General features: G+C 43.1%; 1 protein-coding gene across 4 annotated transcripts in view; it reads right to left on the bottom strand.

The window, feature by feature from the left end:
- ntrk3a (neurotrophic tyrosine kinase, receptor, type 3a) overlaps positions 1-17,804 on the bottom strand; it is a 256,450-nt gene that overhangs the window by 6,283 nt on the left and 232,363 nt on the right. For 2 of the 4 annotated variants that reach the window (XM_071326246.1, XM_071326247.1), the window contains 3 exons: positions 14,651-14,856; positions 12,725-12,968; positions 3,566-3,724 (listed from right to left, as the gene is read on the bottom strand). In XM_071326246.1, coding sequence (XP_071182347.1) covers positions 3,566-3,724; positions 12,725-12,968; positions 14,651-14,856 — 609 coding nt within the window. The remainder of the gene's footprint in view (positions 1-3,565; positions 3,725-12,724; positions 12,969-14,650; positions 14,857-17,804) is intronic. The other 2 variants (XM_071326248.1, XM_071326249.1) reach the window with 1 other exon arrangement.

Raw genomic sequence — 17,804 nt, 5'->3', positions numbered from 1 at the left:
ATGACAATACTTTTATTTCCCTTTTGACCCACATTTTAATCGCATAGACAATCAGGGGAAATCCAGAATATCAAAAGTGTCGCACAAGCATGAAGATGGGGGGGGGGGGGTCGTTCCTGCAGCTGTGCCCACATGCAGGAAACCAATGGGATAGTCGAGGGTGGGCACAATCAAAATGGCTGGAAAATTACCTAAACCACACATACTGTACTTGTCAGGAATAGTACGGTTTTATTTTACATCAATGAAATATCCAATTAACGGTGGCCAATATTGAGAGATAGAGGCATAGTTTTTGCGCTCTAATGCACTGAAGTGGGCAGCTCCTGCCACCCAGCTAAGAATGGAATGTTCAAAATGAAACAAAAACCTGACATTATTGATAACCTATTGATCTGGTGTTTTCTGTTGAATGGGTATGAGAACAGCTTCAGGTTCACATCCACAGTCAAAGACAAAGTAACCTGTCATGAGCAATAATTACCAATGAATCCACTCTGCGCTGTGTCAAACAGGTCAGAGATGATAACGGGATTGCAATGCTAGTTAAGCACACTTTTGAGTTTTATGTTATGTTGTTTATGCTGTCATGTTATTTTGTTCTGCTGCTCATTGTGATTAGATAGCAGGTGTGTTTTTTGCTACATATTATACAGAAACCTGTTTAGCAAAAAATAAGACTACTTAAATCTAGGGTTAAACAATTACAATTTAGTTGGATAGCTTTGTTGTGCGGTCTGTGTCTATTTTAGGAACAGTGAGAGGCTGTGTTGTCATCAGCGTGATACGCTGTCTGCACAACTGTAGCCCGAAGGCGAAGAGCTCTTTCCACAGGCGTTCAGTCAGTGAGTCACCACAGCCCGCCCAGACTGCAGCCCAGCCTTGTTACATTTACATTCACAGCACCTCCACATAATTAATATTTATAAAAGACTTCTGGCGTGGGAGACCTTGTTGTTTCTCTACCTATGGCTGGCCTCAGCATTGATTTATAATGCTGCTTTTCAGGTCTCAACGTAATAAGACAAGTTAGAAAAGCTGAAAGCTGCCGTAAATATATTAATTTGATAAACAATGTCCCTGTCAAACTGTACATGTTGATGTTTGGCTGGAACCCCAAGCAGTGTTGTTCTGACATTTTAATTATCATGCCTTTTTAGGTTTGGTGGTCTAGATTGTGTATTGCAACCCACTATTTCACCAAAGTCGCTGCAGAACAGTAAATTAATATAGTGCTTCTGTCAATGTCTACAGTGTGATGTCTTTATGCTTGAGAGGAAGATCAGTGGCACATGACTGCACATTATCATTACTGCCATGTACTGTATATAGAGGACCTGCAACAAAATGGCTGCTCACCTCTTATCACCCTTTATTTTTTTTGAGTGATTTATGGTGTCTGAAAGGCATGTGTGTGTTTGTGTGTAAGTGGGAGTTGAGACTGGGAATGATTTGATTTCAACACTCTCAGCTCACACTAGTATAATGTAGGTGCTGCTCTCTTGTCATCTTTGCTTAAGTCAGGGATAGGCAACTTTAATCTGAACTCATCACGAGGGGCCGCAGTTGCTTGCGGGTCTGCGTACCCACATCCATAAACACATTTTAAAGGCCTCACTCTTGACAGTAGAGAGACATTCAGTTAATTTCGCCATGGGGTGTAAAGAAAACATTGCAGTTTTAAAGCAAGTTTGCAGCAATACTACATATGTTGCCATGGGGCGGAGAGAAGATTTTGCAATTTTGTAACTCATTTCATGCAATTCTACTCATTTTGCCATGGAGTGGAAAGAAATGTTTGCAGTTTTTAATATGATATCTGAGTGAGACTGACTAACAAAATCAATGGCGGCCTAATTCGACCATGATTGCTAAATTCAGATAGCTGGCCGCTAGACTCATTTACTAATCTAAAAATGTTTTGCTGACATGGGCTAATGGAGTGACTATCAGTAATTATGTTTCCACTAACTTGTCCAGTATTGTTTGGCGACATGTAGAAAGTTGGCATAGAAAATAGATGTGGCAATTGCCTGCAAGGGTGTTTCCATTTAACCATCTTGTGTCGATAAAAACCTGCTGGATATAATAACATCACATCTAAAAAATGTTTTGTAAAAACCTAGTGTCAAATAAAAATCTTGTTTGAAGTGTTTCCATTAACCATTTAGGCAAAATGCGCATTAATAAATTGTTGACAGCCTGTATCCCTCCCTCCCACCTATCCATTTTATGTTTCAGATACCCCACGAAATCCAGCGTGAATATTATGCAATAATTGACTAATATTTTCTGTATTCTCATAATTCTCATGTGCCGATCAACGTATCGCCACGGTCTATGGTCGCCATGGTGGAAAATACACTCCTGTAGATCTGAAATAATTGGATGGTGAAACTTGTCAGCCAACCAGAAAAAAAAGTGACGCAATTCAGGCATTCTTGAAAGTCAGCACAATCGTTGTCCTGCAAAGAAACATTATATAAAAAATAAAATAAAAGATTTTGCAAGCAGTAGGCATTTAGAATAAAATGTGGAGCGGAGCTTAGGGTTACATGATCATCACGTGTCCCGTGTATCTTCAAAAGTATTCGGCAATCATCATTTATTTGAAAAACAGTTTCCATCATCATTTGTCGCAATAAAGAAAGTTAAAAATAAAAATCCATCCATGTCGAACAGATAAAAATGTTGTCCATCTTTAGAGTGCCTCCTATTCCTGCCGTTTCCATTTCACATGTCACAATTTTCTTTTTATCACATTGCTTTTGTCGAATAAACCTGGGTCAATGGAATCCTGCCTCGTGACTGACAGAACAAGAGAAAAACTGCTGATGCACAACCACATTACCAAATTGCACCTTGTGTATTCTACTATTCTAACTCGCAACAGTAAGTTGAGGGGGGGATTGATCCGAGGGCCTTCAAAAGGGGAGCTGTGGGACGCCAGTTGCCCATCCCTGATTTACGTCTTAATTGATTTCTCTTCTGGTCCAATATTGAGCCCAAAGGCCACTCTAAGAATAGGCCAATTAACCTATCTCACACTGCACCATTCTAGGGATTAGTAAGAGACTGTACTGGATGCTTGTCTTGGCCAAGGCAACAACTGTTGAATGCAGGTTACTGCATTGTGTGGTTATGTTGCTTATTATCATCACTGTATTGCAGAAAAAATGGCAGAATACAAAGATGGGTGTGCTTGGCCAACGGAACAGGAAATATCTCTACATTTGGCCCATGAGGTCTGTCAACAGCCTTCATATTGGATTACATTCCTAAACCCAAAATACAGGCATACAGCATACCGGTACCCCCTGTATATAGCCTCATTATTGTTATTTGATTGTGTTACTTTTCATTATTTTTTACTTTAGTTTATTTGGTAAATATTTTCTTAACTCTTTCTTGAACTGCACTGTTGGTTAAGAGCTTGTAAGTAAGCATTTAACGGTAAGGTCTACACATGTTGTATTCGGCGCATGTGACAAATAAAGTTTCATTTGATTACGATATAAACCACTGAAATGTGAGTTGAACCCCTCTGTCCATGCAGTTACAGTACCTCATTGTTGGCCAGTTGAAACCATGGCTGCTTCCCGTAGGTGAAGATCTCCCAGAGGATCACACCAAAGCTCCACACGTCGCTCTCTGTAGTGAACTTCCTGTACATGATGCTCTCAGGGGGCATCCAACGGATGGGCAGCATGGTGTGGCCCCCCACCTGGAAGTGAGAGAGAGAGAGAGAGAGAGAGAGAGAACAACAGATGTCAGCACACAGCGTTATAGACCTGGACTAACGGCTCAAAGGGATTTGAAGGTTAAATCACAACTGAAAAAGACAAAAAAGAAAACTATTGTACATGTGAAAGAAACTGTAAAGAATACATTTTTTAATTACATATTCACCGAAAGGCATGCAGCAGACACACTTCGAATACTTCTAGATGGTCTTTTCTAGTTTTTTTTTTTAACTTGTATTTTTCTTATAAAATATTTGAGAAGAAGGGAAACCTACACAGCCCTGTAACACAGAAGATGAAGAAGAGTCAATGAGGCTCAGCTGGGAGGAGGAAGAGAAGATGGAGCCAAGAGAGGGAAGGAAAAAGGATCCATTAAAGAAGTTTGACAGCTTCAAGCCATGCAGCAACATAAATGAAGTCTTCCCCTCAGCATTCCCTTCCCACTGTCTGTCTGACTGCCAGATATTATAAGAGTAAAACAATGAGGTACTAATCATCTGCGCCCTCCTCTTTAACTCAACAGGATCGTTTCAAAATCGGTTTCCTATTCATGTAAATTGCACTGTGTTAATCATATCTGTGGAAGAGTTGAACAAGAGTGACGTTTCAATAGTGGATGTCTGATTATTGTTACTTTCAACTCTTAAGTGGTAGCTGCATATTAATTACAGAGCTCATTAGCACTGAGCTCACTATGGGTCAAGGTATTGACGGAGCATGTGAATACAAAAGAAGTTAACATTACATTCCCACATTAATTATACTGCAGCTACAAAGGATCAGTCTACCATGTTTGCCATCTATAATAACAGTATATTATAGCATCAGTTTCTGTTCTGGTGATTATGTATTGTTGGTTTTCTTTGTTAAATTTGGCCCGCTGAACATTATAATAAGTTGTTCCGTTTTACAACATCTTCAACATACTCACCCCTTCCTTCTCCCCCTCCTCCTTCTCCTCCTCCTCGTCCGCCAGCTCTCCTTTTTTAAGATTTATGACGGTTTATTAATGAGATTATGGTAAAATGTCTGCCGGACCAGGTCCCATAAAGCCTGTGTGAATATGTAACCCTAACGACTACCACACTCTAGTGATCTTCTTCCAAGCTGAAAAGAGAAAAAAAGTGCAGGATGTTTCAAAAATCAAATGTTTTCATGTTCAATCATATAAATAACCCATAGCTTATTGTAAATAAGGCGAATGCAGATTTCAAATGTGTGTGTACTGTGCAGAGAAGGGTATAACAGTTTTAATGCATTTCTGGCCCATTAGGGAAAGTGCTATTTGTCTATCATGCAATCCACACTACAACCCTAATATCCACTGTAAAATCAACTTAAATGTTCTTACCTCGAATCCTCACCTTTGTCATAGCTCTACCCTACTATCCCATCTCCTGATTCAATCCCAGCCCTACCCCATAATCAATACTTGACAGGGAACAGGGCAGAATGTCATGGGAAGTCCCTATGACTTCTACTAGTACAGTACATTTGCAAGGGACTCAGAAGTGAATTGGTATCCCTGCTGCAATGACCTGACACCCTTTCCATTCTGCTGGACCCCTGACTATTGACTTCATGTGGACAGATTGTTCTTCACCAGACCAATGTTGTTGGCACTACATGGTACACCACCCTAGAATGCAGGCTGGTGTCCAAAACAGTAGAACAGGAGGATGATTCAAATTCACATACCGTTTTGAAGACTTACCACAGTTCTATGATATTTGCAAGATTCATAGGTTGTACAGGTAACTGCCAAAATAAAGGAAACACTTGAGTAAATGAGGGATACAAAGTATATTGAAAGCAGGTGCTTCCACACAGGTGTGGTTCTGTGTGGTTCCTGAGTTAATTAGGCAATTAACATCCCATCATGGTTAGGGTCAGGTATAAAAATGCTGGGCAGGGCATCATTTTGGCTACAGTGGCTATGCCCTCATAGGATGCCAACGCCCCCGTCCACGAGTGGTCACTGAATGGTTTGATGAGCATGAAAAGAAAAACGATGTAAACCATATGCCATGGTCGTCTCAGTCACCAGATCTCAACTAAATTGAACACTTATGGGAGACTCTGGTGTGGCGCTTGAGACAGCGTTTTCCACCACCATTAAAAAAACCAACAAATTATTGAATTTCTTGTAGAAGAATGGTGGTGCATCCCTCCAATAGAGTTCCAGACCCTTGTAGAATCTATGCCAAGATGCATTGAAGCTGTTCTGACCTGTGGTGGCCTAACACCCTATTAAGACACTTTATGTTGGTGTTTCCTTTATTTTGGCAGTTACCTGTATCTGCAAGACAGATTTGTGTTTGTTATGGTAGCTCTGTCTGTCTTGGGAGACTAGATCTGGTTTTCGGAGTCATGTATTTGTTAACTTGTTTATGTGTTTGTGTGTCTGTGTGTTGGGAGATTACATTAATTGATTGAATTTCAATCAATCTTAATGGCTTCTCCCTGGCAAGCACCACCCTCAATTCAGTCTGGGGTTGAACGGCGGACCGTGGAAGCATATAAATCAGAGTGTGGGCTTCCCTTGTAGCGGAATTAAAACTGGCAGGGTGATGACAAAAACACCAACACAATTTAAAAGCATAGCACAATTAGCATATAGAGAGAAATTAAAGTATAGCTAATTTGTATAGTCAGACTGACGATAACATATACATCAAATCAAATCAAATTTTATTAGTCACATACACATGGTTAGCAGATGTTAATGCGAGTGTAGCGAAATGCTTGTGCTTCTAGTTCCGACAATGCAGTAATAACCAACAAGTAATCTAACCTAACAATTCCACAACTACTACCTTATACACACACAAGTGTAAAGGGATAAAGAATATGTACATAAAGATATATGAATGAGTGGTGGTACAGAACGGCATAGGCAAGATGCAGTAGATGGTATAGAGTACGGTATATACATATGAGATGAGTACTGTAGGGTATGTAAACATAAAGTGGCATAGTTTAAAGTGGCTAGTGGTACATGTATTACATAAAGATGGCAAGATGCAGTAGATGATATAGAGTACAGTATATACATATGAGATGGGTAATGTAGGGTATGTAAACATTATATTAAGTGGCATTGTTTAAAGTGGCTAGTGGTACATTTTTACATAATTTCCATCAATTCCCATTTTTAAAGTGGCTGGAGTTGAGTCAGTATGTTGGCAGCGGCCGCTAAATGTTAGTGGTGGCTGTTTAACAGTCTGATGGCCTTGAGATAGAAGCTGTTTTTCAGTCTCTCGGTCCCTGCTTTGATGCACCTGTACTGACCTCGCCTTCTGGATGATAGCGGGGTGAACAGGCAGTGGCTTGGGTGGTTGTTGTCCTTGATGATCTTTATGGCCTTCCTGTGACATCGGGTGGTGTAGGTGTCCTGGAGGGCAGGTAGTTTGCCCCCGGTGATGCGTTCTGCAGACCTCACTACCCTCTGGAGAGCCTTACGGTTGTGGGCGGAGCAGTTGCCGTACCAGGCGGTGATACAGCCCGACAGGATGCTCTCGATTGTGCATCTGTAGAAGTTTGTGAGTGCTTTTGGTGACAAGCCGAATTTCTTCAGCCTCCTGAGGTTGAAGAGGCGCTGCTGCGCCTTCTTCACGACGCTGTCTGTGTGGGTGGACCAATTCAGTTTGTCCGTGATGTGTACGCCGAGGAACTTAAAACTTTCCACCTTCTCCACTACTGACCCGTCGATGTGGATAGGGGGGTGCTCCCTCTGCTGTTTCCTGAAGTCCACAATCATCTCCTTTGTTTTGTTGACGTTGAGTGTGAGGTTATTTTCCTGACACCACACTCCGAGGGCCCTCTCGTCGTTGTTGGTAATCAAGCCTACCACTGTAGTGTCATCCGCAAACTTGATGATTGAGTTGGAGGCGTGCATGGCCACGCAGTCGTGGGTGAACAGGGAGTACAGGAGAGGGCTCAGAACGCACCCTTGTGGGGCCCCAGTGTTGAGGATCAGCGGGGTGGAGATGTTGTTACCTACCCTCACCACCTGGGGGCGGCCCGTCAGGAAGTCCAGGACCCAGTTGCACAGGGCGGGGTCGAGACCCAGGGTCTCGAGCTTGATGACGAGTTTGGAGGGTACTATGGTGTTAAATGCTGAGCTGTAATCGATGAACAGCATTCTCACATGGGTATTCCTCTTGTCCAGATGGGTTAGGGCAGTGTGCAGTGTGGTTGCGATTGCGTCGTCTGTGGACCTATTGGGTCGGTAAGCAAATTGGAGTGGGTCTAGGGTGTCCGGTAGGGTGGAGGTGATATGGTCCTTGACTAGTCTCTCAAAGCACTTCATGATGACGGAAGTGAGTGCTACGGGGCGGTAGTCGTTTAGCTCAGTTACCTTAGCTTTCTTGGGAACAGGAACAATGGTGGCCCTCTTGAAGCATGTGGGAACAGCAGACTGGGATAAGGATTGATTGAATATGTCCGTAAACACACCAGCCAGCTGGTCTGCGCATGCTCTGAGGACGCGGCTGGGAATGCCGTCTGGGCCTGCAGCCTTGCGAGGGTTAACACGTTTAAATGTTTTACTCACCTCGGCTGCAGTGAAGGAGAGCCCGCAGGTTTTGGTAGGGGGCCGTGTCAGTGGCACTGTATTGTCCTCAAAGCGGGCAAAAAAGTTGTTTAGCCTGTCTGGGAGCAAGACATCCTGGTCCGCGACGGGGCTGGTTTTCTTTTTGTAATCCGTGATTGACTGTAGACCCTGCCACATACCTCTTGTGTCTGAGCTGTTGAATTGCGACTCGATTTTGTCTCTGTACTGGGACTTAGCCTGTTTGATTGCCTTGCGGAGAGAATAGCTACACTGTTTGTATTCGGTCATGCTTCCGGTCACCTTGCCCTGGTTAAAAGCAGTGGTTCGCGCTTTCAGTTTCACGCGAATGCTGCCGTCAATCCACGGTTTCTGGTTTGGGAATGTTTTAATCGTTGCTGTGGGTACGACATCGTCAATGCACTTCCTAATGAACTCGCTCACCGAATCAGCATATTCGTCAATATTGTTGTTGGACGCAATGCGGAACATATTCCAATCCGCGTGATCGAAGCAGTCTTGAAGCGTGGAATCAGATTGGTCGGACCAGCGTTGAACAGACCTGAGCGCGGGAGCTTGTTGTTTTAGTTTCTGTTTGTAGGCTGGAATCAACAAAATGGAGTCGTGGTCAGCTTTTCCGAAAGGGGGGCGGGGGAGGGCCTTATATGCGTCGCGGAAATTAGTATAACAATGATCTAGGGTTTTTCCAGCCCTGGTAGCACAATCGATATGCTGATAGAATTTAGGGAGTTTTGTTTTTAGATTAGCCTTGTTAAAATCCCCAGCTACGATGAATGCAGCCTCAGGGTGTGTGGTTTCCAGTTTACAAAGAGTCAGATAAAGTTCGTTCAGGGCCATCGATGTGTCTGCTTGGGGGGGAATATATACGGCTGTGATTATGATTGAAGAGAATTCCCTTGGTAGATAATGCGGTCGACATTTTATTGTGAGGAGTTCTAGATCAGGTGAACAGAATGACTTGAGTTCCTGTGTGTTGTTATGATGATCACACCACGTCTCGTTAATCATAAGGCATACCCCCCCGCCCCTCTTCTTACCAGAAAGATGTTTGTTTCTGTCGGCGCGATGCATGAAGAAACCAGCTGGCTGCACCGACTCCGTTAGCGTCTCTTGAGTTAGCCATGTTTCCGTGAAGCAGAGCACGTTGCAATCCCTGATGTCTCTCTGGAATGCTACCCGTGCTCGGATTTCATCAACCTTATTGTCAAGAGACTGGACATTGGCGAGTAGTATGCTAGGGAGTGGAGCGCGATGTGCCCGTCTCCGAAGCCTGGCCAGGAGACCGCCTCGTTTGCCCCTTTTACGGCGTCGCACAGGGTCGCCGGCTGGGATCAGATCCATTGTATTGGGTGGAAGGCAAAACACTGGATTCGTTTCGGGAAAGTCATATTCCTGGTAGGAACGATGATGAGTTGACGTTAATCGTATATTCAGTAGTTCCTCCCGACTGTATGTAATGAAACCTAAGATTACCTGGGGTACCGATGTAAGAAATAACACATAAAAAAACAAAATACTGCATATTTTCCAAGGAACGCGAAGCGAGGCGGCCATCTCGTTTCGGCGCCGGATGTAGGATCATTGATTGATTGAAGCAACCGACAATACATTTTCAATACTGTCCCTCCATGTACAGTCTGGTCCATAATTATTGGCACCACTGATAACGATGAGCAAAAAATACTCAAATAAATTATACACATATTGCATGCAAAAAAAAAGACAATTGTATTATTACATACTAATACAATTGCTCAGAGAATGAGATGTTGTTTAACAGCTAATAATAAAATGATCAGATAGGGGTAAAAATGACTGGCACCCCTGTTTTCAGAACTCCAACACCCTCCCCTTGCGAGGATAATGACACTGAGCCTATTTCTAAAATGTTTTATGAGTTGGAGAACACATTGGGAGGGATCTTAGACCCTTCCTCCATACAGAATCTTTCCAGATCCATGAAATCCTTCGTCTGCGCTTCTGGATTGCCCTCTTCAAGTCAAACCACAGAGACTGAGATGCCCATTGCAAAATGTTTATTTTGTGGTCAATTAAGCATTTCTTTGTGGATTTTGATGTGTGCTTGGGGTTATTGTCTTACTGGAATATCCACTTGCCGCCAAGTGTCATCCTCCCGGTATAGGCAACCAGGTTTTGGCTAAAACGTCCTGGTACTTGGTAAGGTTCATGATAGCGTTGACATTAACTAGGGCCACAGAGCCAGTGGAAGCAAAATAGTCCCATAACATCAAAGACCCACCGCCATATTTTACTGTAAGTTTGAGGTACTTTTCTGCATATGCTTCAGTTTTTCAACGCCAAACCCACCACTGGTGTGTGTGGCCAAAGAGCTCTATTTTCATGTCGTCTGACCATAGCACCGGTTCCAAGCCAAGTGCCAATACCGTTTATCAAATTCCAGGCGGCGTTATGGTCAGATGACATGAAAATAGAGCTCTTTGGCCACACACACCAGTGGTGGGTTTGGCGTCGAAAAACTAAAGCATATGCAGAAAAGTACCTAAAACTTACAGTAAAATATGGCGGTGGATCTTTGATACTATTTTGTACAGTATTTTTTGCTCATCTTTATCACGGGTGCCAATAATTATGGACCTGACTGTATGTCATTACATTCTAAAGAGCAGATGAATCATAATAATGAAGCTTTCCTCATTTGGAACAATGGCATTGGATTGTTGGATTGACATTGCAGCTTACCAACAGTGGCTGTTGAGGAAGTGTAAAGGAACTATACACCCAGCATAGTTAGTTAAACAGTGATCTGAATGAAAATGCATTCCTCTATGACGTGATATCATGCTATCATTGTCCGCTGCCTCTCAAACTGCTGCATGAGACATGCTCAATGTACATTCATGTGCATGTCAAGGTTGCCTGCCTTCGCTTTGCCTTTCAGATTCACATAGCCTTGCTATTTGTTGTATCGTTTCCAACAGGGTCTATGAAGCCATGTCATACTTCTCAGCTCACAAACACAGTGCCATGTCAGATCTGTGTGCCTGCCTGCAGACTGAGAACCAACAGCTAATTTGGTTTGGGGGAGCCCGGGCATCATTTTCATTATACAGATGGGGCTGTCAGATATGCTGCCTGTGAAAAACCCAGCTCAGACTGTGCTCTTGCTTACTGTGTCATATCCCTTGAGGGCAGTTTTCTTGGTTTTCCTGAAGGAGAGGAGCGGACGTCAATATGTCAGCAGTGTCAGGGAGATCTGTTCTTGGCAGCCGCCCCAATTTATAATCACTCAACAACAGGGAATGTGTCCAATGCAGTTACGACCTCCTAATCTCTCAGCTCTGTCAGTGGACCATACAGCAGGCCTGGTCTGGCAGAGATGCCCAGGTCTAAAATGGCAAAGTCCCAAAGACGCTGCCAGACCAACAGGGGGCAGTCCAGCAGTCCTGGTAGTAGTCTGGTGGTGAATCAGTCTCTCACTGGCTTTTCTTTCTATACCTTACCTTAGTATCTAAAAGGAGAAAAGCCACATAACCTCACTCTCTGAGGGTGTCTCAGGGGGAGATGGGACGTGCAAAAAACGAATTTCTGTGTGAAATATAAATGTTTTTTTTTGCATGTCCCAACTTCCCCTGATACACCCTCTGAGAGTGGGGTCACGGCCAGCAATTAGAGTTAAGTGCCTTGCTCAAGGGCACATCCACAGATGTTTCACCTTGTCGGCTCGAGGATTCCAACTAGCAACATTTCAGTTACTGGCTCAACGCTCTAACCAGTAGGCTACCTGCCACCCATTTTACTGAGCTGCTTATTGCGAAGGTACCATTAAGGAAAAGTAGCCTGCAGAACACATTAAGTAGGATGAGACTCAATGGACTATTTGACATTTACTGCAAATGTAACTTCTTTTTCACAATGGCAATTACAGTCTGTATCTAGTGAAAATCCCCTGTGCCACTGTAATAATCCCTTTGTAATGCCAGCACAGCTTCAGCAACTCCATTCTCATCTCGGCTAAAAGCTCTATATTCTGGTCACCGGGAAGAAGTCAAAGAAATACTCTTCTGCTACAAACAAAATACAGCAAGAGTGGTTCTGCCCTAGACGTGGCACATCTTCACAAATAGACATATTGAGCATGCATCACTTCTCCTTGTACATTTGTACATTAGTAAAGGTAAAGAGTTCAGGGCAGGGCAGGTATCAGTAAAGGTCAACAAACACATCATCATGAGGCAGGTGAATGCAGGGTCACCGTCCACAGCCACTGTGTCAAAACACCACCTGTTCTCTAAAAACACTGGACGGTGACCAAAAATACATAATTGAGTCGATTATGAATGTACAGTATAGCTTGATATAACAAACACACAAATACATTTAGTACATGGAATCATTTGTTATCTATAAAACATACAAAGGTGCTTACCCTGTAGTAGTCTGTGCTGTAGATGTCCCTGGACATTCCAAAGTCACCAATCTTCACCAGCAGGCCGTTGCCCACCAGGCAGTTCCGAGTGGCTAAATCACGGTGCACAAAGTGCTGGGAGGCCAGGTACATCATCCCCGCGGCGATCTGAGTGGCAATGTGCAGCATCTGAGATAGGCCCAGCTCCCCATTGGTCTGCAGCGGCTGTCCGTCAACCAGGATCATAGCGTCGGGCCCATGGGCTCTGTGGATTGGGACGGGAGGGAGGGAGGGAAGCAGGCAGGCAGGAAGTCATCAAACAAATAAGGACTTGAGCTCAGACTTAGTGATCTTGTCTCAAGACAGAATCACCATAACTAACTTCATATTGCATTTTGAAATTGATTATTATTATAGCTGTGAATAGTATGTGACAGTAGTATGTTATTCAGTTGTAATGGATTGGACATTAGATGCATTTTACAGTCAACCTTTAATTGAAACAGGAACATTGGCAATGTCATTCATGTACAGGGCCACTGGGTGCAAAACCAACAGGAGCTTCTCCGTATTAATTAATTCAGAGAAACATTAACGGAAATGCTATTAGCCATGACATTTGCATGTGTAAAGCCACCAGCAAGCTGACGTCTGCCTGATCTGCCTCTGCTATTGAGCACCAATGTTCCCTGCCACTGCAGAGGATCCAGAGGTTTAACAATGTCTAACCATAAAGGAGATCAGCCATCTCATTTGCAATCTGAGTCACAGTTTCCCCAGTCTGTGGAGGCTCAGTCAGCAGTCTGCCGTTACAGTGTTTTGTGGTTTTACACTTAACAGGTCATCGCTACTTAATGTACAGTGTAGCAAATAGGAAGTCGCTGTTGCTGGCACTGGGTGACAGGTCTAGTGGAAAACATAAACATTGTATTTTCCCTCCTGTTTCTTGTACGCTACAACATTTCTCTGAGGGGGAGCAATCTATGAATTACAGCCTGATGCTTGCGGTTTATTTTTTATTTTATTTTTTATTTTACCGTTATTTTACCAGGTAAGTTGACTGAGAACATGTTCTCATTTGCAGCAACGACCTGGGGAATAGTTACAGGGGAGAGGAGGGGGATGAATGAGCCAATTATAAACTGGGGATTATTAGGTGACCATGATGGTTTGAGGGCCAGATTGGGAATTTAGCCGGTAAGACCTCAGGGTTGTTTACTTGTATGTAGAAATTAGGAAATGGACAATAACTTATTTTATCTCTGGAAATGATCATATCTATTACATTTCTGGCCAAAGGGTTTATTGTATGACCACCTCTAATACTGCTGATCATTATGCAGGTTAGTGTACTGTGGATCAGTACATCACTACTGGGGTGCAGTCAACCTGCCATTCATTGTTTAGTCTATAGACAGTTTGATATTGGTAAACAGTGGGAGATGCCGCCCCCCCCCCCCCCCCCACCCCCCCCACACACCTCTATTAAGCTGAGTAAACTTCCACAACCCCAAAAACATATATATATGAAGTCTGTTTCTCAGCTTGTGTTACTCATGGGCTACACCAAAGACAAATGTTTTGAAGTTAGTAAGAGTTTAGCACGTCTTGCTTATCTCACACATTTCTCTGCTTTATTCAGCTGAGTAAACTTAGCAAATCCAACCACACACATGATAAAAAATTATGTTTCTCCGTTGACAGCTTGTAATCCTTGGCTACAGCACCCAAAGACAGAATTTAGTAAGAGTTGAGCACATCTTGCTTATCCCACCCATCTGTACTTGATTCAGTTGAGTAAACTTTCCAAATTCTACCAACACACATTAGAAAAGTATTCCTCAGTTGTCAGCTTGTAATACTCATGGGCTACATCACCCAAAGACTCATTTACAGAACTTAGTTGAGAGCTGAGCACGTCTTGTGCATTCAGTTGACACAGTTTACCTGAGAAACTTGTTGAGGTCCCCGTGCTTCATGTACTCAAAGACCATGATGAGGGGGTCTCCATCAACACACACACCATAGAACTTGACAATGTGCTCATGCTGCAGGTTGGTCAATAGTTCCGCCTCCCTCTGGAAATCTTTTCTCGCTGCAAGGGTGGGGTCCTTCAGCGTCTGAGAAAATACAAGGGTGGGGTCCTTCAGCGTCTGAGAAAATACAAGGGTGTTTAACTGCTTAGCAAAGTATGATACTGTTGGACATAGGTTTTTCTCAAAGAAACAGAGCATTAAAGTTTTTTGGCTTCCTTACAATGAACCCTGGATAAACACTGACACCCACACACACAATAACATCTGGCTGGAGCAAACACAACAGAGACAGGGTAATAAATGGAGCAGAGAGCGGTAAAGCACTTTAATCTTTCCATTTGAGGAGCAGAACATGAACGAAACATTTCTTGACATGTTGTCACAATGACCCGGCAAACTGTACAGCTTTACAGAAGCAGATCATTTTGTAATTGACTTCATTAGGCGTCCCATACACAATCTGACATTTCATTATATAGCCGTGATAAGAGGCTCCGTGCCTCACCAGATGTAGACGCTGTTGTTGTCTACCGTATTGGCTAAGAGTTATGGTATCATTATTGAAGAGCTTATCGGCTGGAAATAAACCTCCTCCCTAAAATCCCACCTATGAAATAGCTTGGCCTTTACGCTCAATCTCTTGTCTCTCACTGATCCTCCAAATGTAAAAGGTAGGATTTACTCCTTACTGAGTCTGGGATGACTGCCAAGCCGTCATTGCTGGTTGCTTCTCCATTAAAAAATGAAACATTTTGCAGCTGTACTGTAAACTAAAGTTTGGAAACAAAATGCATGTTTCCCGGAAATGGTCATGATACAATCCTCTAATTATGTAAACCAAAATTATCATTCATAGAATTCATAACACTATCCAACAGATATTTGATATTCAACAATGATAATCACAAGGTTTTTCTAATGCTGTATTAATTTTAATTCTCTTGGATGACTTTATATGACGATGCAAAGGGGAATTTGAATGTATGGCAGTGCCCGTGGACAGATGGCAAGGCATCCATCCCTATTCTCCCGGATGCTTTATGACCCCTATGCTGCTAGAGGAGTGGTGTGTTCCTAGTCCACCTGGATCTACAGGACAGACTAGAGAGACAGACAGCTAGCTAGCACAGACACACAGAGTAAACCATTTTTACGGAGGCTCCCAGACTTGTTGACCTACACATATTTCAAAAATATCCTGACATTCCATTAAAACCTATATCTAAATATACAGTGCATTCGGAAAGTATTCAGACCCCTTGACTTTGTCCACATTTTGTTACATTACATCCTTATTCTAAAATTGATTAAATCGTTTTTCCCCCTTCATCAATCTACACACAATACTCCATAATGACAAAGCAAAAACAGGTTTTTATACATTTTTGCAAATGTATAAAAAATGTCAAACTGAAATATCACATTTACGTAAGTATTCAGACCCTTTACTCAGTACTTTGTTGAAGCACCTTTGGCAGTGATTACAACCTTGTGTCTTCATGGTTATGACACTACAAGCTTGGCACACCTGTATTTGGGGAGTTTCTCCCACTCTTCTCTGCAGATCCTCTCAAGCTCTGTCAGGTTGGATGGGGAGCGTTGCTGCACAGCTATTTTCAGGTCTCTCCAGAGATGTTTGATCGGGTTCAAGTCCGGGCTCTGTCTGGGCCACTCAAGGACATTCAGAGACTTGTCCTGAAGCCACTCCTGTGTTGTCTTGGCTTTGTGCTTAGGGTCGTTGTCATGTTGGAAGGTGAACCTTCACCCCAGTCTGAGGTCCTGAGCGCTCTGGATCAGGTTTTCATCAAGGATCTCTCTGTACTTTGCTCCGTTCATCTTTACCTCGATCCTGACTAGTCTCCCAGTCCCTGTCTCTGAAAAACATCTCCACAGCATGATGCTGCCACCACCATGCTTACCATTAGGGATGGTGCCAGGTTTCAGGCCTGGCATTCAGGCCAAAGAGTTCAATCTTGGTTTCATCAGACGAGAGAATCTTGTTTCTTGAGTTTTTAGTCTTGAGTCTTTTGCCTTTTGGCAAACTCCAAGTGGGCTGTCATGTGCCTTTTACTGAGGTGTGGCTTCCATCTAGCCACTACCATAAAGGCCTGATTGGTAGAGTGCTGCAGAGATGGTTGTCCTTCTGGAAGGTTCTCCCCTCTCCACATAGAAACTCTGGAGCTCTGTCAGAGTGACCATCGGGTTCTTGGTCACCTCCCTGACCAAGGCCCTTCTCCCCTGATTGTTCAGTTTGGATGGCTCTAGGAAGAGTCTTGGTAGTTCCTTACTTCTTTCATTTAAGAATGATGGAGGCCACTGTGTTCTTGTGGACATTCAAAGCTGCATAAATGTTTTGGTACCCTTCCCAAGATCTGTGCCTCGATACAATCTTGTCTCGTCGCTCTACGGACAATTCCTTCGACCTCACGGCTTGGTTTTTGCTCTGACATTCACTGTCAACTGTGGGACCTTATATAGACAGGTGTGCCTTTTCAAATCATGCTCAATCAATTGAATTTACCACAGGTGGACTCCAATCAAGTTGTAGAAACATCTCAAGGATGATCAATGGAAACAGGATGCACCTGAGCTCAATTTCGAGTCTCATAGCAAAGGGTCTGAATAATTATGTAAATAAGATATTTCTGTCTTGTATTTGTCATTATGGGGTATTGTGTGTAGATTAATGAGAAGAAAATATCGATTTTAACCATTTTAGAATAAGGCTTTAATGTCATAAAATGTGGAAAAGTATACACTCCTGTATATTTGTCCGTAATCTATTTCAATAGGATCCACTCTGGTGACTGGGGATGTGAAGAAAGGAAGGAAGGAGGAAAAAAGGAAGAAAAAGCTAGCTCAGTGTTGCCACCATTACTCTTGATCAAAGCATCTGAAGAGTAGAACATTTTGGGAGATGATTTAACATCCCTCACAGACAGCCTTATTGCTTCAGCTGCAGCCTTGGCGCCTTTGTAAGGTCGGCCTCTTTCTCCTGCCTATGCACTGCGGCTCCCTCCCTCCTGCTCCACACTATCATGGCTAACATCATTCCATGGATGAGC

This window comes from Salvelinus alpinus, chromosome 9 (assembly GCF_045679555.1).
Source record: "Salvelinus alpinus chromosome 9, SLU_Salpinus.1, whole genome shotgun sequence".
Lineage (NCBI taxonomy): Eukaryota > Metazoa > Chordata > Actinopteri > Salmoniformes > Salmonidae > Salvelinus > Salvelinus alpinus.
This window is presented reverse-complemented; position numbering and strand designations above follow the sequence as displayed.